The sequence below is a fragment of the Aristolochia californica genome, unplaced genomic scaffold (assembly GCF_029961685.1).
Source record: "Aristolochia californica isolate CCGP_79_NKW_82.1479 unplaced genomic scaffold, dmAriCali1.0.hap1 SCAF_1, whole genome shotgun sequence".
Classification (NCBI taxonomy): Eukaryota; Viridiplantae; Streptophyta; class Magnoliopsida; order Piperales; family Aristolochiaceae; genus Aristolochia; species Aristolochia californica.
Genome location: NW_027181770.1, coordinates 59294793 through 59321988, shown reverse-complemented (window position 1 = coordinate 59321988; position 27196 = coordinate 59294793). Strand labels below are relative to the sequence as shown.

General features: G+C 38.1%; 3 protein-coding genes, 1 long non-coding RNA gene and 1 pseudogene across 5 annotated transcripts; 4 read left to right on the top strand and 1 right to left on the bottom strand.

Annotated features, from left to right (window-relative positions):
- Positions 1-842: 842 nt before the first annotated feature.
- Positions 843-11780, top strand: LOC137963953 (cation-chloride cotransporter 1-like). The gene is made up of 14 exons (XM_068811187.1): positions 843-1246; positions 1665-1795; positions 3486-3640; positions 3881-3962; positions 5114-5205; positions 5321-5435; positions 5522-5622; positions 8343-8404; positions 8498-8737; positions 8945-9059; positions 9160-9354; positions 9451-9851; positions 9954-10115; positions 10398-11780. Exons 3-14 carry the CDS (start codon positions 3495-3497, stop codon positions 11486-11488), a joined length of 2802 nt encoding a protein of 933 aa, XP_068667288.1. The 5' UTR covers positions 843-1246; positions 1665-1795; positions 3486-3494; the 3' UTR covers positions 11489-11780.
- Positions 11781-14073: 2293 nt separating this feature from the next.
- On the top strand, positions 14074-16483 carry LOC137963943 (E3 ubiquitin-protein ligase AIRP2-like). Its single transcript, XM_068811176.1, has 5 exons — positions 14074-14270; positions 14919-15081; positions 15186-15252; positions 15404-15638; positions 15995-16483. Exons 1-5 carry the CDS (start codon positions 14185-14187, stop codon positions 16203-16205), a joined length of 762 nt encoding a protein of 253 aa, XP_068667277.1. The 5' UTR covers positions 14074-14184; the 3' UTR covers positions 16206-16483.
- A 3149-nt stretch (positions 16484-19632) lies between these two features.
- LOC137963924 (uncharacterized) lies at positions 19633-20077 on the top strand. Its single transcript, XR_011115259.1, has 3 exons — positions 19633-19683; positions 19767-19820; positions 19942-20077. It is a non-coding gene; the product is annotated as an uncharacterized lncRNA (long non-coding RNA).
- A 781-nt stretch (positions 20078-20858) lies between these two features.
- On the top strand, positions 20859-21991 carry LOC137949564 (GDP-L-fucose synthase 1-like; annotated as a pseudogene).
- Positions 21992-22218: 227 nt separating this feature from the next.
- Positions 22219-25975, bottom strand: LOC137953391 (phosphopantothenoylcysteine decarboxylase-like). Of its 2 annotated transcripts, none has more exons than XM_068800770.1 (3): positions 25740-25975; positions 23400-23768; positions 22219-22850 (listed from the first exon to the last, which is right to left on the bottom strand). In XM_068800770.1, exons 2-3 carry the CDS (start codon positions 23703-23705, stop codon positions 22563-22565), a joined length of 594 nt encoding a protein of 197 aa, XP_068656871.1. In that variant the 5' UTR covers positions 23706-23768; positions 25740-25975; the 3' UTR covers positions 22219-22562. The 2 variants fall into 2 exon arrangements, with proteins under 2 accessions (XP_068656871.1, XP_068656881.1); XM_068800780.1 differs by having other exon boundaries at positions 25744-25975.
- Between the last annotated feature and the right edge of the window lie 1221 nt (positions 25976-27196).

Genomic DNA, 27196 nt, shown 5'->3' with positions numbered 1-27196 from the left:
TAAATTATAAACAACTAAAATACAAAAACATACACGAAGATAATTATTAAATAAATAATATAAAAAAATAAAATATACAAAATTAAACAAATATTTAAACCTCCTTCAAACCACTTAGAATTCAAAAAAAATTACATCTTTCTTTAAATCTTCTATTATCGATTCCTAAATATGAGAATATTATTTTCTCAAGCTAGTGATAAAAAATAAATTTATGTAAAAACCTACATGTACTAAGTTAGGAGTGTCAAAAGGCTGGCCAATGCAACCTAAAAGACTAGTTGTTTAAGTGCGAAAAACCAACCTACTCAAAAGAGGTGGATCGGAACCACCTCGACACCCACCCCGCCCCTAATCGCTCCCCGCGGGATTCGAAGGTGGGATGTGTTGGATTTGGCTCTGATATCATGTCAATAGGCATATGTAACATATGTAATTATATTTAACTAAATTTTATAAATTTCATTTGGTTATGGAACTAGTAATATAATCTAGTATTTTATTTGTTGATTGATCCAACCCTAATTCCCAAGGTATTAGCAAACTTATTTTTAAACAATTTTTTAATTTTTAGAAGAGAATTAGGATAATAAAACCAACATTATCGTTTAACTCATCAATAACTTAATTTACGAATATTATATAGGTTAAAGGATTTTTGTCATCTTATTTGATCAGATCCTAATTTTTTTTTTTTCAATCTGGTCAAATCAAGAAACCCTAGGTTGCTTGAAAATTTTGCCCCTTTTCCTACTTCTCCCCCTTTCTTTGCTCTGTCCTTTCCACGGGCTGGCGGAAAAATCAAAAAACTATTTTTCAAATTTTCTTTTCTCTCCCAAATTCCTAGAAGTGATCAAACGGCCGCCGCGCCGCGTCTCCGCCTTCGTGACGGCGTCAACTTATTATCTGTTTTTTTTTCTGTTAAAAGTCCGAAACCTTACTCTCTCCGTTTCTTCTGCCCCGCTGTTTACAGCAGGAACTGGACCATAACCCCCAGCCAGATCTCTCCTCCTACTCGAACACAACAGCGTTTGAAGGATTGAATCATCAAGTGGGGCTCGTCCGTTCGATTTGAAGGCGGGGATTCTTATTCTTTGTTTCACATTCGGAATTGAATCGTTTGGGGGTTTAATACTCTCCGGGTTTAGTGAGCGTTGCTTCTGATCACGGATCTGACTGGCCTTGCTGGGATTTTTCAAGTGGGGCCATGTCGTCAGCTGTGAGAACGATACCGAATATCTATCAGGTTGGCATTCTGTTTGCTTGGTTTTCTGTGTTTTTTCTTGCTCAATGCTTAAACGAGAGTTGCAGATTTGTAGGTGTTTGTTGCGACTTTATATACGAGTTCTTGAGTAATGTAGATGTTTATTGCGATTTCATTGCTGTGTTTGATTGGGTTTCTTTCTGTCAGTTTCAAGTGTGAGTTGGTTCAAACTTCAAAGTCGCTAGTCATATGTTTGATTAGTAGTCGGTCATTTAGTGGCATTTTTTCGTGTTTAGCTTCATGTGAGATTACGTTTTAGGCTCTTTATTTATGTATATTACATCTTACGGAGCGAAAGGTTGTGTTTTTTTTTTTGTGTATGTTGGATTGCACACGGTATCAATATGATTATTATTATTTTCTTTCGAGTGAAACAAATTTTTTTGACTGGTTGCCATAGGACTTCTGTTGCTTTTGAATCTTAGAAGAAGGCAAAGGGACAGGTTTATGCTGATTGCATAACTAGTAGGTTTGCACCTGCTCTCTGTTTGTGGTTCTTCCCAGACTCGAGCCTTGCAAACATTACATAAGGTATGAACTCGAAACTCATTTTCATGGGTTACTTCTGTGGATGGAGATATCTCACCAGCATTTGATTTGCATATCTTTCTGTTGATTATAAACAGAAAATCGGAGAACTGCCATGCCCAAAACATGTTGAATATATTAGGGCAGTTTATCTGTCAGACATGCTCCAACGGGAAGCGAATGATGAAGTTTATTATTCATTTCTTGCTTTCACCTCACAAAATTACAATTTTCTGTCTTTAGAGCTGGTTTCCCATGTGTTTAATTTATTATCACCATGTTATAACTCTTCCCTGGACACTTAAAACAATTCAGGATACTCGATTGCTAGCCCAAATGTAACTTCAAACTTATCATCCTCTACAGAAACTTAATGTAAAATTCTTTAAATGATGAACCTTGTAGAGTTTGGGAACTTTTAAGGTGTGAGACTCGGGATGGGAGGAAAGTAATCGTAGAACATGCGAGGATTTCAAATACACTATAGGAGGGGTGATAGTGCATATATATTATACTCAATTTTGGGTTCCTTCTATCATTTAACTAGTGCCGTTTTAGGAGATCCATGGATGAATGTGGCTGCTTTATGGATTCTAGGTCTAGTACAATTCAACAATGGAAGCCCTTCTTGTGAGAGGTGACTGAATGATGGCAGTTTTTAGAGGAAATCTAGGCCCAGCAAGAGTGGGTGTTCTCCCTGATTGTGTTCAGGGCGTGTTATTCTGGTCTACTTTGTCCTCTTTGGGTGTTGTAATTATAGTAGAAGCAGAATTTCGTGTTCATCTTTGTGGTATGAGGACCTTTTGGCATAATTATGCTTCTCCTATCATACAATCTTGGGTGGTCCTTGGGTGGTTTTTCAACAAAATGGGCTTTCCTTGGAGATTTTGATGAGTGTACGATGAGATTAAGCATCATAAAAAAAATAAAAAATGATGAGGTTATGGCTGTCTTTATGAACCTCCTGTTAGAGTGGTTTCATACTATTAGAAGTGGCAATGGGATAACTGATACATTGGGTAGAAGGAATGTTTCTCCACTACATGTTGTGAGAGTGTATACTTGGCTCGTTTTCGACAAAATGGCCTCAGGATTTTGGTCAGTATATAATGAGGTTATGCTTCGTCAAAAAAGAAAAATGATGAGGTTATGGCTATTTGTGTTAATCTCCCGTTAGAGTGGTTCATACTATTAGAAGTTCAATGTGATGACTGATGCATTGGGTATAAGGAATGTTTCTCTACAACATGTTGTGAGAGCAATACCATCCCAATTTGCAATCAATGACTCTGCGGTGGCCCATGTTTCTATCTTTTAGTTCGAAGTTTGATTTATTTTTTTAGTCTTGTTTTGTATCTTTTTCTAATTCTTCTTTTCTCTTAATGAAATTTTCACTATTCTCAAAATAAGAAAAGAAGAAAGTAAATTTATTATCTTGTGTTTTTTTATGTTCTTCTGTGCCTTCGCTGGATTTGGGGTGACTATTGTTGGATTAATAAGATCTTCATTAAAGGACTTTCTTGTTTATTTTAATCAATAGTGGTCCAATTGGGTTTTGCTAGCTGGCAGTTATAATTCGAAGGTTCCAGTGTCATTTCACGTTGAAAATCTGTTAACAACACTTGTGAACATGGAATATAGTTCTTCTACAGTATTTATGAAGATAACACCGTTTTTTTCTTATGTTATGCAGGAAATCAGTATGAGTTCATTACCCAATATGGAGTCTGATGCTAGTGAGGAGAATCATGTTGAGGAGAACCATGCGGAATTTAGTGGAGCACAGAGGGAATCAAAACTGGAGTTATTTGGTTTTGATTCTCTTGTCAATAAATTGGGTTTAAAGAAGTATGCAGTTGAACCATTTTATGCAACTCTGCTATATATAGCTTGTATTTGTTTAGTTTTTATTGTTGTTTTCAATATTTATAAGGCTTACTATTCATTTTTTCTTTTTTTTCTTTCCCCTTGAATCTGTAAATTTTCTCCTGTCCTTTCTGAACAATTGTATTTTGCTCCTCTTGGATAAGATCTATTATAATTGCCTTTAACTAATAACAAGCATTTGAACCATTTCTGTAACTGCAGTATGATTGGAGAGCAGGTCCCTACTCATTCAGGTACTAGGGATGGTGAAGAAGATGTTTCAATCACTCTTGGACAACCTAAGGTGCTTTAGTAGCTAAATTGCTTTTATTTAATTTCAAGGTTGCAGTATTGTGCTGGTTGTAACATTGAAGTTTTCTACCAACAAAATTAGGACTACATTTCACAGCACAGTTTTTCTATCAGTAAAGATATAATTTACATGTCAAAGCATTCCTACTATCGAAAGTTATACATATGGGTGAGGCAACCTCTACAATGAGTTTATGTAACCGGATGACTTACCGCAGTCAGATAGTACCCACATTACATAAAGCCTTGATAGTAGTGTACTTTAGCAGAACAATGTCTTGTCTCTATTCGGCTGTTACCCAACTATTGAAAGTTAGTGTACTGGATTTGTTGTTTCTTGGAACATGTGGTCTTACTTTGGCCATGAAAATTGCAAAAATATGAAATAGAAACCTGTATTTGATCTTCTTCAAAGATGGGTGTTGGACAATATAGATAGGTTTTTAACTGTATATACTTGTATGTAATTATGTAGGTGGTTTCTTTTATGAGATTTTTTGGAAACTTTAGGAGTGGTGCATCTGCTCAAGTTTGGAAGAGTAGACTATGGTGGCCTACGTGAGAGGGGTTAAGGCATATTAGGGCTATTACTAAGTAATTGAGAAATAGCAAAGTTGTTGGATCAAGCTTGGTTCCATCCCAAAATGACTAGCCCCACTTAGGAGGCCTATTACTTGACCTTATAACCCAACCACACTTCTTAACACTTATCAATGTGAGACTTTTTCCCACTCAATTACTCTCTCAGGTCCAGGCTTCCACACATAATGGGGTTGAGACGTGGATCGGAGCACAAACTCACAACAAACTCACCATTGGGCTTCAGCCCATATAGACATCTTGCTCTGATACTATAGTTGGATTGAACTTGGTTCCATCCCAACTGACTAGGTATTTAGGAGGTCTATTACTCAACCTTATAACTCAATCATACTTTTTAACGCTTATGAATATGAGACTTTTTCCCACTCAACAAAAGTGGCAGAAGTAATTATTTGTGCTGATTTGGGGCCAGGAAGGTTTTTTGAATACAGTGTAAGTTTGTAGTTTAGAAGACAGATGAAAATAGTCTGCTTGTAGTCATGACCTTGCAGATTTGTTTATTTTTCCTTTCTCTCTAATGAATTTGAGTTGTTTCTGCAGCCAAATGATCTTAAGCTTGGGACAATGATGGGTGTGTTCGTGCCTTGCTTACAGAATATTTTGGGAATTATCTATTATATCCGATTTTCTTGGTAATAATGTCTTTCAGCCTGAAACCATCATTCATTCAATCTTTCTTGTTTTGCAGTGCTTTTATATGAATTGCTCTTAGTTTGTGATGTCCCTTATTAATAATTCCTTTTTTAGGATTGTTGGCATGGGAGGCATCGGTGAGTCACTTTTGTTGGTCGCCTTCTGTGGAGCATGCACCTTTTTAACTGGAATATCATTGAGTGCAATTGCCACTAATGGTGCCATGAAGGTACACTAGCTTTGTCACTTGTCTTTGGCTTTGTGTGAAGATAGGCCCTTGAGTGATCCTGTTTTATGCTTTGCTCGTGCCCTCAGGGTGGTGGACCATATTATCTAATTGGTCGAGCCTTGGGTCCGGAAGTTGGTGTAAGCATTGGGCTGTGTTTCTTCCTTGGAAATGCTGTGGCTGGTTCTATGTAAGTTTGTATCACTTCTCTATGAGTTCTCAAAATGACTGAGCTTTAGTTCTACTTGGTTTTAGTGTTTTTGAGTGGGAAATGAGTTTGAGCAGAATCTTTGCATTAAAATGATTCTGTCTCAAGGGAGAAAAAGTGTTTTAACCCATTTACATAATCTGCTTTACTATGGAATGGCCAAAACTGTGAGGATTGAACAACAGGTCATAGGAAAACTGGGTGCTTACCTAAGCCATTGACTAGCAATTATGCTACCACCTATAATATGTCATCGGTATTGCTGAAGTTGGGCTACTTCTCCCAAACTGATCGGCTGTAGTTAGGAAACCTTTTCTTAGCTTAGGATTTTTTCAAGCTCAAACAAATATGAGACTATTCTCACTCTTGGACAACCAGCCTAACGTAGAGCAAATGTACAACTACAAAATTTTGAAATTGTTTTGTACCCATCAACCGCACATCCAAGTCTAAATTGACAATTTTGCCTAACGCATGGAGAGTATATGCTTAGATCTCTAGGCAGCACACACATGTTATTTGACAAAAATGGGTGGGTTTAGATAAGCTCCAATAATACCATGTTGGAGGTGTGCCAGTTCCTCCCAAAATGACCAGCCAAACTTGTGATGCCTCTTCCCAACTAATGGACTCAAGATAATCACATCTAACCAGGCAGTAGTACAGCCAGACCTGAACAAGAACCAAGAGAATCTGTGAATCTGTTATTTTGGCACAATCTAGTTTGTAAAATTTTGAGCAATTTGGCATCTTTACCCAATATGGCATTATTTAATTAATTTAATAAAAATTGTGGAATTCCTGAATTATTCAAAAAAAATACTGGCTGTAAAAATTAGTTAAAAAAGGCAATAAAATCACGTCTCCTATTTCTTTGTCATAGACTAATTTTGCTATGATTGGTACCCCTGCATTTTCGTTTCTATGGCTATCATGGAATAGGATAAGAAATGAGAATGCAAGGAGTATTGCATCTGAAAATTTGTAAAATGAAATGTAAAATTACGAAACAAAATAAAGTTTTGGGAACCTTTATGAAACGTTTAGAGGAAATCTTATATAATGTTTCCATCCAAATAGGAAAATTCTGAAGAATTAATATCAAAGAATAAGATACTCTTAAGAGCCCAATTTTTTTTTTTTTTTGAAATGATACTGAATTTTATTAAGACGTAAGCTCAAACGAGCAGATTACAAAGGGGGGAAGCCTTCCCAAACAATGAGAGATTGCTGAGAGGTTCCGAAGTTTGCCAATTTATTAGCCAAAGAATTGGCTGATCTAGGAATGAGATTCCAATTACAATGAATAGATGACACAATGTTAGCAATACAATCAGTGATAGGCCAATGGTGCCAAGAGGGGAGCTATCTTTTGAACACCAGTTGATGATAGTCTTTGAGTCTCCTTCAATAAGCAGCTTGCCATGGAGATGTTCCTTGAAGATTCAGAGGCTGAATAGAAGAGCACTCACTTCAGTAGTATTTGAATCAGCAATACCCACCTGCCCAACATAAGATAGAATAGGGTCTCCACTACTATTTTGAAAACACCACCTGCTCCAGCCGGTCCAGGACAACCTAAAACACTGCCATCAAAATTGAGTTTGATGCAGTCACAAAGAGGAGAATTCTAGGTGGCCATAATCGGAGTCCTGCAAGGCCCCGCCATATGAGCAATCAAACTCTAGTTTTCTCGAAGGGAGACACCCGATAGAGAGGCAAACTCCTTCTTGGTATGTAACCAACTCGAGATAAGGCCCACTACATGAAAAACCGTATTGTCCGGGGTGCTAGTCTTGGAGTTGAATCTTCGGTTATTTTGCTCGAGCCATAGGCTCTATGGGACATGCGCAAGGCATGCCAAGAGAATTAACTTGCCCAACCTAGGTAGGCGGATCCCCATAACCATTTAATAGGTGCTGAAGAGTCTTGGTGCAGCCCCACTTGGAGTCCAATCTTCTGAAAGATCTTCATCCAGACTTGCCAAGAAAACCCACAATGTAGGAAAACATGCTGAACTGTCTCATTGCAGACACCACAAAGGGGACAGGTACAATCAGGGGTTGTGTAGCCTCTTTTATGGAGGTTGTCAGAGGTGAGGATCTGTTCCCTAATGGCCGTTCATACGAAAATTTTGATTTTACTAGGCCCTGAGAGTTTCCAAGCTAGGTTTGCCTTGTGCTCATGCATACTGTGGTTTTGCTTTCTGATATGAGAGTAGGCGGCAACAACTGTGAATCTGCCATTAATACTGGGCTAGGAGCCCAAATTAAATATCAAATGAAGTAGGAACTTAAATGAACACAACGCTTTCACTGCTTTTATTATGATATGTGAAGAAGATCAGCTTTCACTCAGGAATGCTTCTCCAAAATGCCTTGCTCGTGCCATTTTCTGAAATCTTGTTTTCTAAGAGTTTTCTTAGTTCTAGGCATTTCCTGGAGACATCCTTCTCCAAATTTTCAGAAACATGTCAGAAGTTTCTTTAATTGTATCCAGCCAAATTTATGTCTATATGAGAAAACTTTTTATGAGGAAACATGTTTCCTGCAAAAATGATATGGACTCAGCTGAGCTGGCACTTAAAGAGTTCAAGGGATTCAGTTCTTGCTTGCTGATTTGCAGTTGTCATTGCAATTGATTAGTAAGGAATATGTGGCTCAATTTTCTTTACATGCATTTGCTGCTGCTTATTGATTCAGGTATGTATTGGGAGCTGTGGAGACCTTTCTAGATGCTGTACCTGCTGCTGGTATTTTTAAAGGTAAGCCTGATTCCACTTTTTAATATAGCCTTATATTTTCAGCCTGTGTTCTTTTTTTTTTGTTGCTTAAATTTGCTGTTATTTTCAATGCAGCAACGGCTACAAGTGTTAATTCCACTTTAGTACCTGGAGGAGTTAAAGAAACAATACACACACCAAATTTACATGACCTACAAATTTATGGGGTCGTTATCACCATCCTTTTATGTTTTATTGTGTTTGGGGGTGTGAAAATTATAAACCGAGTTGCCCCTGCTTTTCTTATACCTGTCCTGTTTTCACTGTTCTGCATATTTATAGGGATTTTTGTGGCACCAAGGCATAAAGCTCCACGTAAGTTTTTTTTTCCTTTTATATTATTTATTTATTCAAATTTGCACTGGCTTCCACTTGTGGTTTGAGAAGTTTTGGTAGAATAAATGAAAGTTTTCTAGGATATGCGGTCTACCAGGAGAGGATTTGTTAATGCAAGTGTTTGTTATTTACATGTTTAACTTATTATGCTCCTAAATGAGACGTATTTGGGATTTTTCTGTACAGCTGGAATCACTGGGTTGAGCTTGAAAACATTCAGAGATAACTGGAGCTCTGATTACCAAACTACCAACAATGCTGGGGTGCCAGATCCTGAAGGATCCATTTACTGGAATTTTCAGTAAGCTGCTTTCTGCTTCTGCTTCATATTCCATGCTCTACTTCTCTAATACTAGTCCTTGTAATGGTTTTCTAACTGTTAGATTTTTCACTTCTCTTAGTGCATTAGTTGGTCTTTTCTTTCCGGCTGTCACGGGAATTATGGCGGGTTCTAATCGTTCGGCATCGCTGAAAGATACACAGCAATCCATACCAATTGGAACATTGGCTGCAACCCTCACAACCACTGCTATGTATCTAGTTTCTGTATTATTATTTGGGGCTCTTGCCACTCGTGAGGAGCTTTTGACGGACAGGTACTAACTGCAATTCATTGTGGAAAGTTTGTTGATTTGCCATAATCCATTTATTTGAGATAATACTTCTGTTGGTGAAAACCATGTGTAATGCAGGCTCCTTACTGCTGCTGTAGCTTGGCCTGTTCCAGCCATTATTTATATTGGAATCATTCTCTCCACTCTGGGTGCAGCACTTCAGACTCTAACAGGTGCACCACGCCTGCTAGCTGCAATTGCAAATGACGATATTCTTCCCATTCTTAAATATTTCAAGGCTGCAGATGGTGGAGAGCCACACCTTGCGACTTTGTTTACTGCCTTCATCTGTATTGTGTGTGTTGTGATTGGAAATCTTGATTTGATCACACCAAGCATAACAATGTTCTTCCTTTTGTGTTATGCTGGAGTTAACTTGTCTTGTTTCCTTCTGGATCTTCTTGACGCTCCTAGCTGGCGTCCAAGGTGGAAGTTTCATCACTGGAGCCTTTCACTTCTTGGGGCATCTCTATGTATTGGTATGGTAATCCATTTCACTCCATGGTTGTTTCTGCTTGAGTTTGTGTTCATTGCCAGTATTATGTGCCTCTTACTCGATCTGCCGGTCCTCTTTGCCACAGTGATCATGTTTCTGATCTCATGGACCTTCACCGTGGTGTTTTTGGCCCTAGTTAGCCTTATCTATTATTATGTATGCTTAAAAGGCAAGGCGGGTGATTGGGGTGATGGTTTTAAGAGTGCATATTTCCAATTGGCTCTTCGGAGTTTAAGGTCACTTGGAGGTATTAATCATTTTCTCACATTTATTTTTTAGTCAAGATGTTCTTGGTTACTGCATTTTGTTTTATTACATTTTAATCTTATGGGAGGATGGCCATATGTGGCGTCTGAGTATCATAGGTTTATTTCTGCCATTAGAATTGTCATCTGTGTCTGGGCCTAAAAATGTGTAACACTTAAAACAAGAAAATATACAGAAATAATTCTTCTCTGTGTCTCCAGTTATAGAAATGGAAGTGTTGACTTGCATGTATTGCTATTTATGCCACTTCTCTCTTTTGCAGCTGATCAGGTCCACCCCAAAAATTGGTATCCGATTCCCCTAATACTCTGCCGGCCATGGGGGAAGCTCCCTGAAAATGTCCCCTGCCACCCCAAACTTGCTGACTTTGCCAACTGCATGAAGAAGAAGGGCCGTGGAATGTCCATCTTTGTCTCTATGCTTGATGGTGACTACTATGAGTGTGCTGAAGATGCCAAAGCTGTCTGCCGGCAACTTAGCACTTATATTGAGTACAAGCGCTGTGAGGGTGTTGCGGAGATTGTTGTGGCCCCCTCTATGTCTGAGGGATTCCGTGGCATTGTCCAGACTATGGGCCTTGGCAATCTCAAACCCAACATTGTTGTCATGCGCTACCCTGAAATTTGGCGCCGTGAAAACCTGACTGAAATCCCTTCCACCTTTGTTAGCATAATTAATGATTGCATTGTGGCCAACAAGGCTGTTGTGATTGTCAAAGGTCTTGATGAATGGCCCAATGAATACCAAAGGCAGTTTGGGACCATTGACCTTTACTGGATTGTGAGGGATGGTGGGCTAATGCTCCTCCTTTCCCAACTGTTGCTGACTAAGGAGAGCTTTGAGAGCTGCAAGATCCAGGTATTTTGCATAGCTGAAGAGGATGCTGAGGCTGAGGAGCTCAAGGCCTCTGTGAAAAAATTCCTGTATGATCTACGGATGCAAGCAGAGGTCATAGTTGTGACTATCAAGTCATGGGAGGCTCATGTTGAAGGTGGGGTCCATCAGGACAATTCATTGGAGGCATTTACTGGGGCACAGAGGCGGATAGCATCTTATTTGGTTGAGATGAAAGAGAAGGCTGCGAAGGAAGGCAAACCCTTGATGGCTGATGGGAGGCAAGTGGTGGTGAATGAGCAACAGGTAGACAAATTCCTTTACACGACTCTTAAGCTGAATTCGACCATACTTAGGTATTCGAGAATGGCGGCGGTGGTGCTAGTGAGCCTGCCAGCACCTCCAATTAATCACCCAGCATATTTCTATATGGAATACATGGATCTCTTGGTCGAGAATATTCCTAGGATGTTGATGGTTAGGGGTTATCAAAGAGATGTATATACGCTCTTTACGTAACTGTGAGAGTTTTACACGTGTCACATCATCCATGTATTTTTCTTTTCATATTTTTTTTTGGCTGACAAAACATAGTATTCTTTATACCTTTTTTTTTTTTTTTTTGGTGTTATTGTGATCTTTTGAAACTTGAGCTTTTAATTTCATTCTTTTTTCTATTTTCTATGTACTGTTTAATGTTAGATTAGAAAAAGAGTCAAGTTTGTGCCTTTTTATTTTAAACTGGTCTTTTGCTCCTTAAATTTTTGGTCATGCATGTAAACTCTTTGCAGTCCCTACTAGAGATGCTGCTCAGGCTTATTATACTTGACTCATGAACTTTGTAATTTCAGTAAATTATGTTCATTTTCCTCTCAGAAAGTTCTTCTATTCAACAGTGATATCGGTATTGTTGTCCAAACCATAAAATGTTGAATAGCAGTACATGCTGAATTAGCAGGAGAATCAACAACTTGGTTGGATGACAGACGAGATCAAGAATCCAGCTTAAACTTTTGAACGCATTCAATTACTGATAGGCTCTTTTATATTTAATTTTATTCTTAACTGCTCCTTTTGAAGTTTTTGGTAGATCTTTTTCACTGGGACGTCGATGGAAACAGATCCATTTATGTAAGGCTTCGCCAGGCATACTGATAGAACATGACACAAATTAATGTTCCTGCTGCTGGGACTTCTCTTGGTGATAGAGAAGTCTATGCTGTTTCTGAGAAAAAAAAAAAATCAAAAAGAAAAAGAGAGGAACCTTTGTTCTTGTCATTAGATTTGATTCTGATATGTCAATTTATTGATGCTATTTCCTCTTAAAGGACACCCATGTAGGGCTTTCTTCTGGCAAGATTGCAGAGCACTTGTGGTCCCTCGTCTGAGAGTGAATGGGAACCCCATCATTAATCGAGACCATTCATCAATTCAGGAATGTCCTATTGAGTGGACATTGTCCACCTTTTGGAGGTGGTGGGCATATTGTTTAGTCATTGGAGATTATACATAATTTTCTTATCAGATCTTATTATGAAATATTTAAATATTAAATTAATAATATTTAAATGCAATGTCTATTGGGTGCATTTAGAAATCCATCAATTTCCTTATTCTTGAGGTCTGTTTGGAACCCTTAAAAAGAAAAGAAAAAAAAAGAGAATCCTGAGATTAGTTAAGTAACTGGATTTGACCAACCAGTCTGCATATTCTTTTCTTCTCAAGCTTCCATAATTTGATAAACCAGGAAAGGAAAGAAAAAAAACACAAGGCGACAACTATTGACAATCTGTTCAATAATCCAATAGAAATAATTTATCCCCAGCAAATGCCAGAGCAGAGCATCTCCTATCCCTTGAAGATTCTTCAGATCTGACTCAGCTGATCTCAGTTTTGGTCTATCCAATCCAGATAAACCCCTTGAAAATAAACAATTCAGACTAGCTTTCCCCAGGCACACGTTTCCAATTTTTTGGCCATGAAAGCAAGCTGGAAGTAACAGGAATCACCCAATTAAGAAGTGTTTATCAGATAATGAAAATTTAGATCCTTAGAGATGATATTTTTTATTAGATTTGTCTTGGAAATTGATTGAAAGGGGTCCTTTCTAATTGAAAGTTTTAGGTTTAAAAGATTTTTTTTATTGAATGAATGATTTGGTTAGCACAGTGATCAAGAGTGAGGATAAATTCTGTTTGTTTATTAGGAGATATTGAAGGATATCAATTCCCCTTTTTTTACTTGTTGAAAGTTGAAATCTTTTAAAAGAGAAAACCATTAAAAATCTCAATCATGTTAGGTTTTACACCTTCCATAGCATGATTAGATTTACATAATTAGTGGCTAATGTAAAGTTTGGTGGTCCATGTGGTCTGTTTCAACTAATTATTGGTAAAAGGAATTGCAATTATTTAATGTCATCAATTACGAATTCCATACACCCCCTTAATTTTTGCCAAAAAAAAAAAATAATCTAAATGTTTCTTCAAGTTTAAAAAAAACAAGCTCAGGGATTAGAATAATGCGTTTTTCTGATTAATACACTCATCTTATTCCTACAAAGAAATCATCTCTGTCCTACTTGGGAAAGTAAACTGTGTTCTTTAAGTCTTGTCTGTGGCTGTTAATCTTTGACCTCAAATTTAAAAACAAGTTTCCCATATCATGATCTTACAAAACACATCAACATAGTCTGAAAGATTAAACAAATTTGCAATAAACAAATCTTCCAACAACCAAGGCGTGTTTATCAAAAGGAAAGGAAGAAAGGGGAAATAAAAAGCGTGATTTCGGTGGGAAAGTAGAAAACTTGAAAGCTATTGAGTGTTTTTTTGTTTTTCTGTAACATGAAAGGGGTATTTAATGAGGGTGAGCATCTCCCCATGGTGGAAAGAGTCATCTGGCCCCTCCCAGCAGCCCAACTAACAATTAACTAAAGCAGGAGGATGAATGACGAGCTTCTCTGTCCTGTACCTATCTTTTGGTGGATTAGGTCTCCAATATCAAAAGCGGGTGGGACCATCAAGAAGGCAGGAAGGCGTCATCAAAGTCTCTTCAAAACTGGTTTTTATTAATATCTATCTATTTAGCAAACATCGCCTAGACACTGTACGCCGTAACTGCTCATCATCTTCTGTTTATTCTGTTCCTTTTCTTGTTTCTACTCCCTCTGGGTATTAATATTCTTCCTGGGAGCAAAAGGGATTGTGAGGGAGATGTTGCAGTATCAGCTTTTGCGGTCGTCTTCGTATAGGGAGACTCTGAAAGCCCTTGAAGCTGATATTCAGCATGCAAATACCTTGTGAGTTCTGTTTTAATGGGTTTCTTCTTTGATTTCTTTCATGGGTCTGCTCTTGTTGTCTTTGCTGTCTTGGGTTTCTTCCTTGCGGTTTTAGGGGTTCTATTTTGCTTGTAAGACTTTTTGGTTTCTAAAACCGCGAAGGAAAGTTTGTACCGGTAGTTAGTTTTTCTCCAAAAATCCCAATAAGGATGCTTGGGTTCTGTTTATTCACTGTGTTTCTGTACTTTTTTTTGGTCTGTGAGCCTGCAGAAATTTATGTTAGAAAATATGAAGGTCTAGTTTTCCGTTTTGAAATAAGAAGGCCGAATAATTTTTTTTTTCTCTCTGTTCCTGTTACAAGTCCTTTGAATTCCTTTCGTTTCTTATAGTTGAAGTGCTCATCTAAGACTTTGAATTTTTATTATTCAAATTCTGTCAATTTCCATCAGCTTTCAAGCAACTTCTCTTTGAAATGGATGAGGGGATATTTGAATGTTGAGCGCATGTTTAGATGCTTTTGTTTTTTTATTGCCTTTTTCCTGAATTGCTTTCCTTTTTGTTCAAGCATTTTTATTTTTAAATGCTTACTCCTAGTGCTGATAATTAGATGGATTTCTCATTCGGCCTAATATATGCTTTAAATTGAGTATTCGGGTGTTTGGTTCACAGAGCTGCTGCCATTCCAAGAGCTTATGATGGGGTGTATCTTCAGATGAAGCTATTTTACAGCCCGTTGGCGCCACTTTTTTTCTTTCTAATGCAATGGATGGACTGCAGTTGCACATATTCTGTTCCAAGTTATTTAGGATTGCTTCATGTACTCATTTACAAGGTATTTTATTTTTTCTTCATTTTCCTTGGATTTTAATTTGATAATATTTTCATTAAAATGTAAGACTTGTTGTCATTGGCCTGATGCCTTGCACTTCTACTCAGGTTCATCTAGATGGAAACACGACATTGTCTTCCTATGAGAGGAAAGCCAGCCTTAAAGAATTTTATGGTACACGGTTCTCCTGTTTTGTCTCATACTGTCCACATTTGTGTAGTTGTTGTTTCTTCACTGTTTTTTTTTTTTTTTTTTCTATTTTATTCTCATGCTTTCTTTATTACATTTCCATATAAGCCTGATATTCTCCATTCAAAATTTGCAGCTGTGATATATCCTTCACTTCAGCAACTTGAGGCTGAATTAGCAGAACTAGAAGACTCGAAGCAGAAAGCTCGATCGATGGAGATTATTAGCAGAAAGAGGGTCGAAGAGAGAAGAAAGCTCTCTGACAAGGACACAGAGAGAGAAGATGAGTGTGGAATTTGTATGGAAGCCTGCAGCAAGATTGTGTTACCTAATTGCAACCATGCTATGTGCATAGGATGTTACCGTGACTGGTGAGTAGTAATGCCTGCACTGCTGAATTGAACAAGCCGTGGGTGAAAGCATTTTAGTCCCCACCATATGAATGGTCAGAACATGCTTCTTCTTCTTGTAAGAATTTCAGAAAATGGACAGCATTGCCATTAAAACTGATTTTGAGTGTCAATGCTGAGATAACATTTGTAGAATTGTTAGATCTTTTGATGAGTGTGAACTTTCAACAGTTCACAATCCTCGTTGTGCTTGATTTACTTCACACATTTAATGTTAAGAGGATGCAAGCTCTCTGTAGAAGATGGCATCGGCACCCTTTAGTTTCCACTTTCTCTGATCACTGAAATACATATGCTTTTCCAATTTTTTATTGCAGGAACTTGCGGTCGCAATCGTGTCCTTTTTGCAGGGGTAGTCTAAAACGGGTTAGCTCAAGAGACCTGTGGGTTCTCACTGGGAATGGCGATGTGCTTGACACAGTTACTTTGGCTAAGGAGAATTTGACGCGCTTTTATGTGTATGTTGATAGGCTTCCTCACATAACCTCTGACACCCTTTTCTTAGTATACTATGATTATGTAATCTGATGTTAGAGTCGAGGAAAATGGTGTACAGAACAAGCCAAAGCCGACCATACTATGTAGATAGAGTCGGGCAAGGAAGGGTCTCATGGGTAACGCTACCATTTTAGCTGCTCAGCAAATTGAAAAGTAGTTCACAGTTTTTTTTTTTCACTTGTTTATAATAATTGTATATTGATAATTTGATGTTGTTCTTGTTGTAATATCAAGGTGAAACATTTGAAATAAAAAAGGAATACAGCTCATTCTGAAGCCAGCTATATATTAATTATGCATTCCTTGTCCTCTTTTTGTTATTTTTTTTTCTTATCTTTAAAGAAGCTGGTTGTTAACAAGGTTTACATAAGTTTATGATACTGCCTGGATTCGAATTTTCTGTCCAAACCACAATGGACACTCCAAAATAAACAATTATGGCTTGCTTACTGAACCACAGGTCTATTAAAATAACTTCTTTATTTTCTGTGCAGTTAAGACATTTACATTTGAATATATCTGTCTCCTCCACTACCCTACTATTTCCCATTGTCTATATTTGATTCTTCCTGTATTGTCTATTAAAATAACTTCTTTATTTTCTGTGCAGTTAAGACATTCACATTTGAATATATCTGTCTCCTCCACTATGTTATTTCTCATTGTCTATATTTGATTCTTTCTCTATTGTTATGTATGCTTATTTTTTGACTTCTTAATAAACTGTATGAATACCAATTTTATCAGTTTTTATTTTTTCTTCCTATATGACTGGTGGAAATGGTCCTTGTGACTACCCTTTCTGGCTTGATACATGAGCCCTTTCCAGTTAAAAAGGAACAGCAGTTACAGGGAAAAAGAGATTTCTTTGCAGTTCATTCAATGTCTATTCATGTTTGCAATCAAATATCCCCAGGCAGCAAGCAGAACCAAATTTAGTTTTTGGAGAACACTTCTATAGCCACAAAAACAGAATGTAGAGAAAATGCGTTACTTTTATGAGCAGCATGTAGCAGTATTATACCAACTTCAATTATGTCTTTTTTTTTGTCTTAAGCAGTGACAATGAGTTAGTTCCCTGGCTCTTTCTTTTTGCATAATTGATTTATTGGTGAACAAGTTTCCTGTGCTAGATGCTTCTGGGGGATTTTTTTTGCTATATTTTTATGCTGTGGCTTGTTAAGTTTTGGTTTTGACCCAGTTGATCATGGATTCTACATTTGACTATTATGGATTCTACATTTGACTGTTATTCAAATTTAAAATTTGAATGAATTAAATGCAACCCCAGAGGTTTTAATGCTTGTTTTATTTTTTGAAATGGTCTTCAGTTGGATTCACCGATTCGAAGATTTGAATCCCATGTGGGGATATTAAAGCAAGCTCTTTGAAGTCTTTAGCTGTATTGATTTTTCCAACTAACCCTGACCAACCCTGTGTCCTTCGCTCCAAGGAAGTCTTCAATTAGGGTTTCTTTGTTCTTGTTCTTGCTGTTCCTGATACGATATATATATATAAAGGCCATTAAGCTTTCATTATACCCCAACTCGCCCATGGCGAACTACTCGGGAAAATGGAGGGTCCTGTATCCGCCCCGCAGAAACACTGCATGCCCTCTGTGAGGTGGACGGCGCCGTGCAGGCTTTCGACGCCTCCGCCACCCCACACGTGGCGAAAACCTTGAAGTTGTACGGCCCACCGCCGGTCCCGCCACAAGTTTTGAGCGGCTCCCGGAGTACGTACCTCGTCAGGGGTGGTCACGACGGTCCGATGGGTCTTCCAGAAATCCGCTAAGGAGATGGTGGCGCCCGGGTGGATTTGGCGGAGTGTTTGGATGGCAGACAAGAGGCGGGCGTTGTGGGCCCAGGCTGCTACATGGTTCATTATATATGATATTATATTAATTAAAAATTTGTTATATATTAATACAATAATTATGTGTGATAATTAATTGTGTACTTAAATAATTATAAAAAATAAAAAATAAAATAATCTAATATAATAAATAAATAAATTTTTATTTATTTATTTATTAATAACATAAGAAATATTTTAATAATTAAATAAACATAATTGATTAAATCCTAACTTTAATAATATTTTAATTACCATTACAGCCCTGCAAACCTAGTACTCACCTCGTCGTCTTGTCATCCTGTCATCCTTACAATCGAGCTTAATATTCGGAGGCGTTTAGGGTCCGAATAATGGTCAGATCCGACATCAGCAGAGGCAGGACTGAACCCTACGCATGGTCGAGATGCTTTCTGCCGATCACACTTATCCAACGGGTCCGATGAATCTAAATTATTCAACGGTTTGATATGAAAATTGGGTTTGTTTCAAAGTTTAAAAAGAATCGAAGCGCGAAGCCTCTCCTTCCTCTGTGCGAGAACGGCAAGCAGGACGAAGGGGCCTCCATCAAATCGAATTCAATACCTTTATCCTTCTTCCTCCTCTCTCATCAGATGCCTCTCTGCCCATAATCATGAGGGGGAAAATCAGGCCTGATGAGGGAGGAAGCAAGGAGGATTGAGATATTGAATTTTTCCAAGAGGCTTTTCATCGCGAGAGAAGATCCTATCCTTTCTTCCCTTCTTTCTTTTTCGTTTTCTCATTTCTGTATTTCTTGATCATCACCTTGCATACCGGATTTTTTTCTTTTTCAAATTTTCGCGGCACCATCCAGAGATTCGGCGTGCTGTTTTCTTTTTCCCTCATTGGTGTAGAGTTTTAATTGGCGTCCTCGATGCTGCGTTGTTGTCAGTACTTCACCTTTCTTCCGATCTCTTTTCTCTGGTCTTTCGTTTTTGCGTTTTATGTTTTCTTTTTTTGTTCTTTCTTGTTGAGTCATTCAGAGCCGCTATGCTCTGTTTTCATTCTTTTTGTCTCTCCCTGTTTTTCTTCCTTTTCTTTTTTCTTTAATTCTGCCTTCTTTTTATCTTGGCACAACGAAATGCTTTGAAGCCCTCTATTTCTTGTTCTTTCCTTTTTCTTGTTCTCTCCATGCAGCCAGCATCGACGTCCGTTCTGGGTTTTCTCCAAAGGCTCTGATCCTTGATGGAACTGTTCATCGCCGTCGTAAAATTCTCATGGCTGGGCCTCGGGGCCCCTTCCCGCAGAAGAGAGCTCCTCAAGAAGGAAGAAGAGGACTCATCCGATGCAGAAGAAACTCGTGCCTACGCTTTATCTTAGAATTTGTCTTTAACTAGTTTTGTTTTTACATCTTTCCTTTATGGTTTTTTTTTTTTTTAATTCTTGATGTCTTACTGCTTTCTTTTGTTCTGCTGTTGGGAAAGAGTTACACGATTATGATTTCTCCTTAAATTTATTCGCTCTGAAAGAAAAACAGCTCTGGCATTTCATTATGGATTTGGAAGTTCTTCCGCCGTATTTCTGATGGGTGTCGCTGATGAGAAGTTTGGAACCGGAGAGAATGGTTTGGCAGCTGCAAGAGGAAAGATAGAACGGTGGATGGCCTGGAGGCCGAGTTGCAGGAGAGATTCTGGTTAACTTAACATGCTTAGTGGGCGAATTATGATCCTGGGTCCAAGTGGATTACTTTTCTAATTCAATGGGTCTTTGATGCAGGTCTTTTTCTTTACCGGAGTTTGTTGCTGAGGTGCAGGAAATGGTTATTTGAAGGTGAATTTCAACTTTTAAAGATGAAATTGAAGTAGTTATTCTCCGTTTTCTTTCCTTTTGGAAAGTTTGATTTCATTGGGATCCCTTGTAGACATGTCAGGAAATTTTTAAATATTTGCAGGGTGAGATTGAGGCACTGAAAAAGCACTGTAGCCGTGAAGTGATTGAGAGATGCATAGCAGAGCAAGATAATATTTTCTTTGATAATAAGGTATTCTTTATTAGGAAATGAGTGCTTAGAATGATATTTTGCTGAAAAAGAGTAGCAAGATAATATATTTCTTGTTATCTTTGTTTCTTCTTTTCTTTCTTATCTTTGTTGAATGAAGAAGATGGTTATGCCAAGAAAGGGAAGAATTCTATTCTCTATACACAAGCAATGAAGTCAAAAAGTTTGCCATTTACTTCAATCTGTAGCTAGCTGTAGAAACAGGGGAAGACCCCCATGACCTCCCTCATTAAGAGGAAGTGATTCTGGTGTTTGTTTACCGTTTGAATGGGGTGAATCAGTTTGAGAGCTCCTACAGTTTGCTCCCATTCTGGAAAATACTGAAGATGCTTTGAATGACCAGTTCAGTTTCAGATTTGAATTCGTTTTTTCTCTTCTTTTCATTGTAGAACCATGAAACTCATCCTGGCCAAATTTGGATTGGATCCCTTCTTCGTCTAATTCGTCTCATGCCCATCCCTAGCGGCTAATGTCAATCCTACTAACTTAGGAAACAATAATTATATTTAATATTCGTATTTATCAATAAATAGATATATTTCCATAAATTTCATAAAATCGACTCTATGAGTATTGATATTTGATAGAACGGTTTTATCCTATTATCAGACAGAGAGTAACCTCAGACTGTTCTGTTTTCCTGGTGAAGATTTTCATACGCTTCGTACAAGAGGAGTTAGTATTTGTCCTTTTTTTTTATAGTTTGATTGAGAGAGGACTTCGTGTCGGCGGTCAGTGACAAATTCACAGGGTCGAGAGCTTCTGGGACCTCATTGTTCGCCACTCTTCTTCACTCAAAACGACCGAAAATGGTACGTTTTCCTTCTCCACACTATCTTGATCTGTACATTATACCCTTCTTTTTTGTGTTCTGTAATCCTTTTTGTTTGTGCCCATTTTTTGCTAGTGCTGTAATTGAACAAAAAATAAGTTTTTTGTTATACTTTAGCTCAGATTTATCATGAATCAAATCCCTAAATTGTTTCCGGTTTTAGAAACGCTCCCGGGTCCTTCCTCTCGGATAAAACTGCTATGATCTTCGTCGCGGGTCACCGTGGGCTTGTCGGGTCTGCCGTCGTTCGCAAGCTGCAATCTCTTGGCTTTGAGAACCTTGTTCTTCGATCTCAGAAGGAATTGGATCTCACTCGTCAATCTGAAGTCGAGAGATTCTTCAATCAGGAACGCCCAAAATACGTGATCATTTCTGCAGCTAAGGTTGGAGGGATTCATGCAAATAATACCTATCCAGCAGACTTCATCTCCATCAACCTCCAGATCCAGACGAATGTTATTGATGCTGCATACCGATGTGGCTCAGTCCAGAAACTCCTTTTCCTTGGCTCCTCCTGCATTTACCCCAAATTTGCGCCTCAACCCATCACTGAAGACGCCCTTCTCACTGCCCCATTGGAGCCAACAAACGAGTGGTATGCTGTTGCTAAGATTGCTGGCATCAAAATGTGCCAAGCGTACAGGTTACAGTACAACTGGGATGCAATATCTGCAATGCCCACCAACCTTTACGGCCCTAATGATAATTTTCATCCGGAGAATTCCCATGTTCTGCCTGCCTTGATGATTTAGCAGACGCTGTGGTTTTTATGATGGACAAGTACAGTGGGTTGAGCCACCTAAATGTGGGAAGTGGGAAGGAAGTGGGTTTTGAGGGAGAGCATGCCTGGGACAAAACGAAGCCAGATGGAACTCCAAGGAAGCTCATGGATAGTTCAAAGTTGGCTGGTCTAGGATGGACACCTAAAATTTCACTAAGAGATGGACTTGTGGAGACTTATAAGTGGTACTTGGAGCATTTATGATAAGGTCTGTTGGTGTTTGATTCATGTATCATGAGGTTCTCATTCATGCATTCATTCTTTCGTTCCTGTGTTATTGATTCGGTCTGTCTGCTTTTGGTGTACGAGGCATTTGTAGCATACTTTGGGATGAGTATCAAATTCAATAAATGACTTTCTTATAGATATTTGGATGATTTGAGACTGTTATGCAGATGCTTTTTTAAGCATTAGTCATGTAAAAAATGAACAGCAATCAATTTTTTTTTTTTTTGATTAGGTAAAACTGCAACAGATAAGATAAGATGCCAATATCAAAGGTAAAAAATGACGGATTAAGTACAAATGAAAACGACAGTGTGCAGGCTCTATACAATCGTTAAGTAAGAGAAGTACACTTATTGTAGAAGTGGAGTGAACATGCCTCGATAATAACAATACTAGTTAGTGAAGAACAAAGTTCCTGTATGTAAACCATTAACAGAGTAACCACAACCAATCTCATGAACCACTCTGCAGACGAACCCATCCATCCAGTTAATCCAAATCCACCCGATCACCCATAGTTGAACACCACTGATACAAACTAAAAAAGTTTACACAGAACACCCAATGGATACAGAGGTATTTAGGAAAACAGTCAAGTGAACACATTTTGCAATCAACTTTTAAAGATACATAGACTTGAGAATGTTACATCAATCTGATAGCAATTCTAAGCTAACCATTCATAGCATTTGGCGGCTGAGAGGGGAAAGAGAGCCTCACTGTAGCAAATATCTGGTATGGTTCAGCCATGGCTCCATTTCCAGAATCACCACAAGCCAATCTCTTTGTTATGGGTGGAATAATGGATATACCAAGTTCGCTGATAGACAGAAGATGGCGTTCTGTGAAAGGGTTCTTCCACATAAAGGTGTTCATGGCAGGAGCCAAAAAGAGTGGCTTACTATAGTCCCATGCCCTCACGATGCAGGATAACAGGTTGTCACATAATCCTCCCGCTATCTAAACAAGACCAGCAGAAAACCTATGAGCATGATTCAAAAGCAGAAACATGGGAAGAAGGAAGTTCTTTAATCTTCTGGAAAAATTATGTGAAACAGAGCAATAGGACACCCTCATCATGAAAGTATCGAAGATAAGCAGTTACTAATTCAGGTGTCCCAAACATATCCATTACAATCCCAATATGTCTCCAATGGAAAGTCTAAATTTTACCTATTTCCCGAATAACATGAAATATTATCTAACCAGTGGTCTTTATTCTAATCCAACACTATTCATAGTCAGATTATATACTTTTAAAAGCAACCCCTGGTGGAATATGTTTTTCAACAACAATGACTTTAACAACGAATCCTTCAAATGGTGATTTCCAGCCTCCTGTAACAACACAAAGCCACAAGTATGGAATGTTCTACCTGAATTAAGCAACCTTTTTGAAATACTATACTGATATGGAAGAATCATTCTCGATACACAGCAAAACTATCAATTGATAAATCCGAGAAGTAACTAAGAAAAGCATCCAAAGTCCCTAGAACATAATCATACCTTTGCAAGTGTATTTGCTGACAATGGGGCAATAACCATTATGTCTGCCCACTTGCGAAGTTCAATGTGAAGTACCTCATCTCCTATTCTCTTCCAGCTAGACCACTCATCTTCATCTGTATATAGTGTTACTTCCCTAGGGAGTGAAGATTTATCAATGAAATGTAAAGAAGACTTAGTGGCAACCGCTTTCACTTCTCCCCATTCAGAAAAACTATGGCAAAGAACTCCAAATTTAATAGCAGCAACACTTCCACTGGCAGCCAAAAGAATCCGTGGCCTCCTTGAACTTGTATTTTCCTCCATATGTTCCCCTTGGAAAGTAGATTCTACATAGGCAATTTCAAAATAGAAAATACCAGTAAATTCCTGCACACACAAATACAAAGCAAAGATATTTAGTGGTCGGTACTCCTCACATAGGCTTAAAGATATGAAGGTCTTTACAGCACATGTTGCATAAATTGATCAAGTTCATCAACTAGCGACCACAATCCACCATACACAGTATACCATCCACAACCGAAAGCTTAACTAATCAAGTAATAGAGAGAGCACAGTTTAAAAGGACACAGGCAAAGGGAAAAGTTTATCTACTAAATGGGCCCAATCTTGTCTCACAAATCCTCAGCAATCCAAAATAGGCCACATTCATTCTGGTCACCGTAATACCCATCTAGAACATTTTCACGTATTCTGAAACAATATAATATCAATTGCCTAGCTCAAGCAAAAATTTGATGCATACCAGTTGAAAAGAGCCAATGCGTTGAATTTAACATGAAACCAAGAAAAACCGTGTAACTGTCCAAAATAGTTCTCAAGCAAATAGAACTAATTTACTTGATTTTCATGAACATAGTTCTAAGACAAAAAATAATTACACATGTAATTCTGCTAGACCTTCCCCTTGTGACACTTGACAAAGGAAAATGCAAGATGTGATTACCACAAGCATTACACCTCATTTCATTTAACTAAAAATCCTGAAATATAATGTGATAAACTACCCATCAAAATTGAGAGCAGCTACAAGATGCAAGAAATACAATAATTAGGAACATGTTAACCATGATTCTGGGTACTGCACATCTAAAATCACCAACGAATGACATCATGAGAGATTGATTGAGACATCAAAAGAGATGAATCAAAGTATAAAATGACATAACAAAATAAGTGCATGAAAATTTCAATGTGATATCTCCTTAACGTGTTTCAAAATAGAAAAATCGTTAAAAATCTCCTCTCTTGTGCTTTAGAAGCTTTCAGTAGACAAGTAATTAAGATCTGTTAAGATGGCGAAGAAGATTTACAAACAGGATCTAACAGCATATCACAAATTCACCCAAACAGAATCAGTACAATAGCATAGCAAGAGGAACATGTAAGTTTTTTGGGATAAAACTAATCAAAAGCAACACAAATATACATGAGCAGCAAAATAGAATGGAATGCAACTAATCAAGTGGATAGGGATTTCCTATCATAAGTTTTTATGAAGGGAACTCCATTTCTAGCCAAGGAATCAACGGGTGTACAAGTCCAGAATCATATTAACTAAAGTCTAATGAGGATGTTCTTTGTCAAGTAATGATTCATTCCATCCGTTGCCTTGGCCTAAAATACAAGCATTACCTTCTCCCCAAATGGCTGCCACAGAACTTAGTCTGCTCTCTGCCATGAGTGAGAAAAATAAACACGATAAGTTTCATCTTTGCGTTTGTTGTGGGTTCCTCGCTTGGTAGTGAGACAACATAGTTTTCGTTAATTTTTCTTCCATTATGAACTTCTATTCAGTTCCCCAACCACCACAGAGGATAATACATAAGTGTTCCGTCACTTCTGCATTGTGGGCATTTGTTGGGAGCCAATGGTGTTCGATGCCGTGACACGTGTAAATTAACATCCACTTCAACAGCCATGGCACCGGTTTACACAGACCAAGCAAAGGGTACCCACGTTCAAAATAAACAGAACAATAACTTCAGAGAAATTGAAAAAAAAAAAAGAACTAAAACAACAACAAGCAACAGAATCTCCAAATTCAAGCAGCACCAAAACAACTACATTCAGAAATTCTAAGAACCGTTCTTACTTGAACTAACAGAAAAGTCGAGGAAAACTCGAAAGCACAAAACAAGTAACAGAAATATTAGAATAACAGGAACAATGAGGAGCAAGAATCAGCCAGGAACATGGAGAAAATGAGAAAAAGGGGGAAATTAGGGATCTAGATAGGAAACAGAAAGAAACGGATATAGATCCTAGGATAGAGATAATAATGACAGAGTCGAAAATATATGTGCACAGGGAAGGAAGAGATGATAAAGTGGGTACCTACGCCGGTGACAAAGAAGACGCTGAATTCTCCGGGTAGTCACGGTGAAGTGTCGTGGTAAACACTGAAGTCTGAAGCAGCAAATGTCGATGGAGAGCCTGATCGTGATCGTCTCTGGAGGATTTTTTACTCATAGAGTCTGCAGTCCAGACTCCCGACCGTGCAGCGTTCGTTGGGTTTTGACCAATTTAAATTTTTGAGGGCTAGACCAGTCGGACCATAGGGTTCGCCGTGAGCTCTGCTGAGTGCTCAAGCACCGTCGTAAGTAACATTTGAAGCCTGTGATGTGGAAGCAGACACGGAGCCTACACCAAAGCAACCTAAAAAAATCATTTTTCTCTTGTTTTTCTCTTCCCTCTTCTCCTTGTCATCAGGGGGTGAGGGGTAGAACACTCAAAAGTGAAAGTGAATGAGGCATAAAAGAGTCCTACATATTGTTCTCACAATAAGAAGTCTTACGGAGCCAGAATTAATACGGTTAAGTCTAAGAGGAGTTTTATGAGAATAAAATTTTACAAAAAAAATCTCAATTACAAGGTGTTTTAGTTATATTAGTCTTCTATTCTTGTTCAATTATTTAGTTATTTTAGGACTTATTTTTAAAATTTTAACTTTGGTGTGACCGGGACGATAGTTTAATTGTAACATGATTTTACTTATTTCTTCTATTATAAATAGAGACTCATTGTACTCAGTTATAATCAAGTTAATAAATTAATTATTATTTAAAGTATATAATAAATAATTATAATAAAATTATGAGTTGAACATAATATAAAAATAAGTCAATTTCATTAGTACATATGATTCTATTAAAACTTGATTTATTTTGCTAATCGGGATCAAATTGATAAGATTGAATGTAATTAATTACTTCAAACTTAATCAAAATAGTTTTTAACCTGGTGTGTATATAAGGAGAGTCATGCTAATTACACTCACTACACAAGTAACTTGGTAGATTAGAGGTACTTTACTTGACTTATGTATCAATGAAGAAGGGTAGACTCCCTTTTGTGATCCTCTTGCTCCACTAGTAAGGGCCACTAGTTAGGGGTGGCATAGGCCTCCTTGCTTCAACTATTACATAAATTATATGCCTATCTCCTTCTTCCCCATTGACATAGGCCCCCTTGTGGATGAACCTAATCCTCTCTTAGGGTATGTTTGGGACCCTAGAAAAGAAAATAAGAATTTAACCATTAAGGTTCTCTCATCCCCTCCAACACCAGGCCTCCTAGCATGCATTTGGCTTTCCACTCTTGCAAAAGGCTAGAGCTAGGAGGGAGCCCCCTACCCTCATCTCCCTCCGTTTCACACCCATGAGAGGGGAAAATGAAGTTGGTCTCTTCCCACTAGCCAAAATGTAACATGCCACATAAAATCCAAAATGAAACGCGAGCCCAGGGTTTTCGACTCGGGTTCCCCGTGAAACCCGATGCGCACCGGGCTGAGC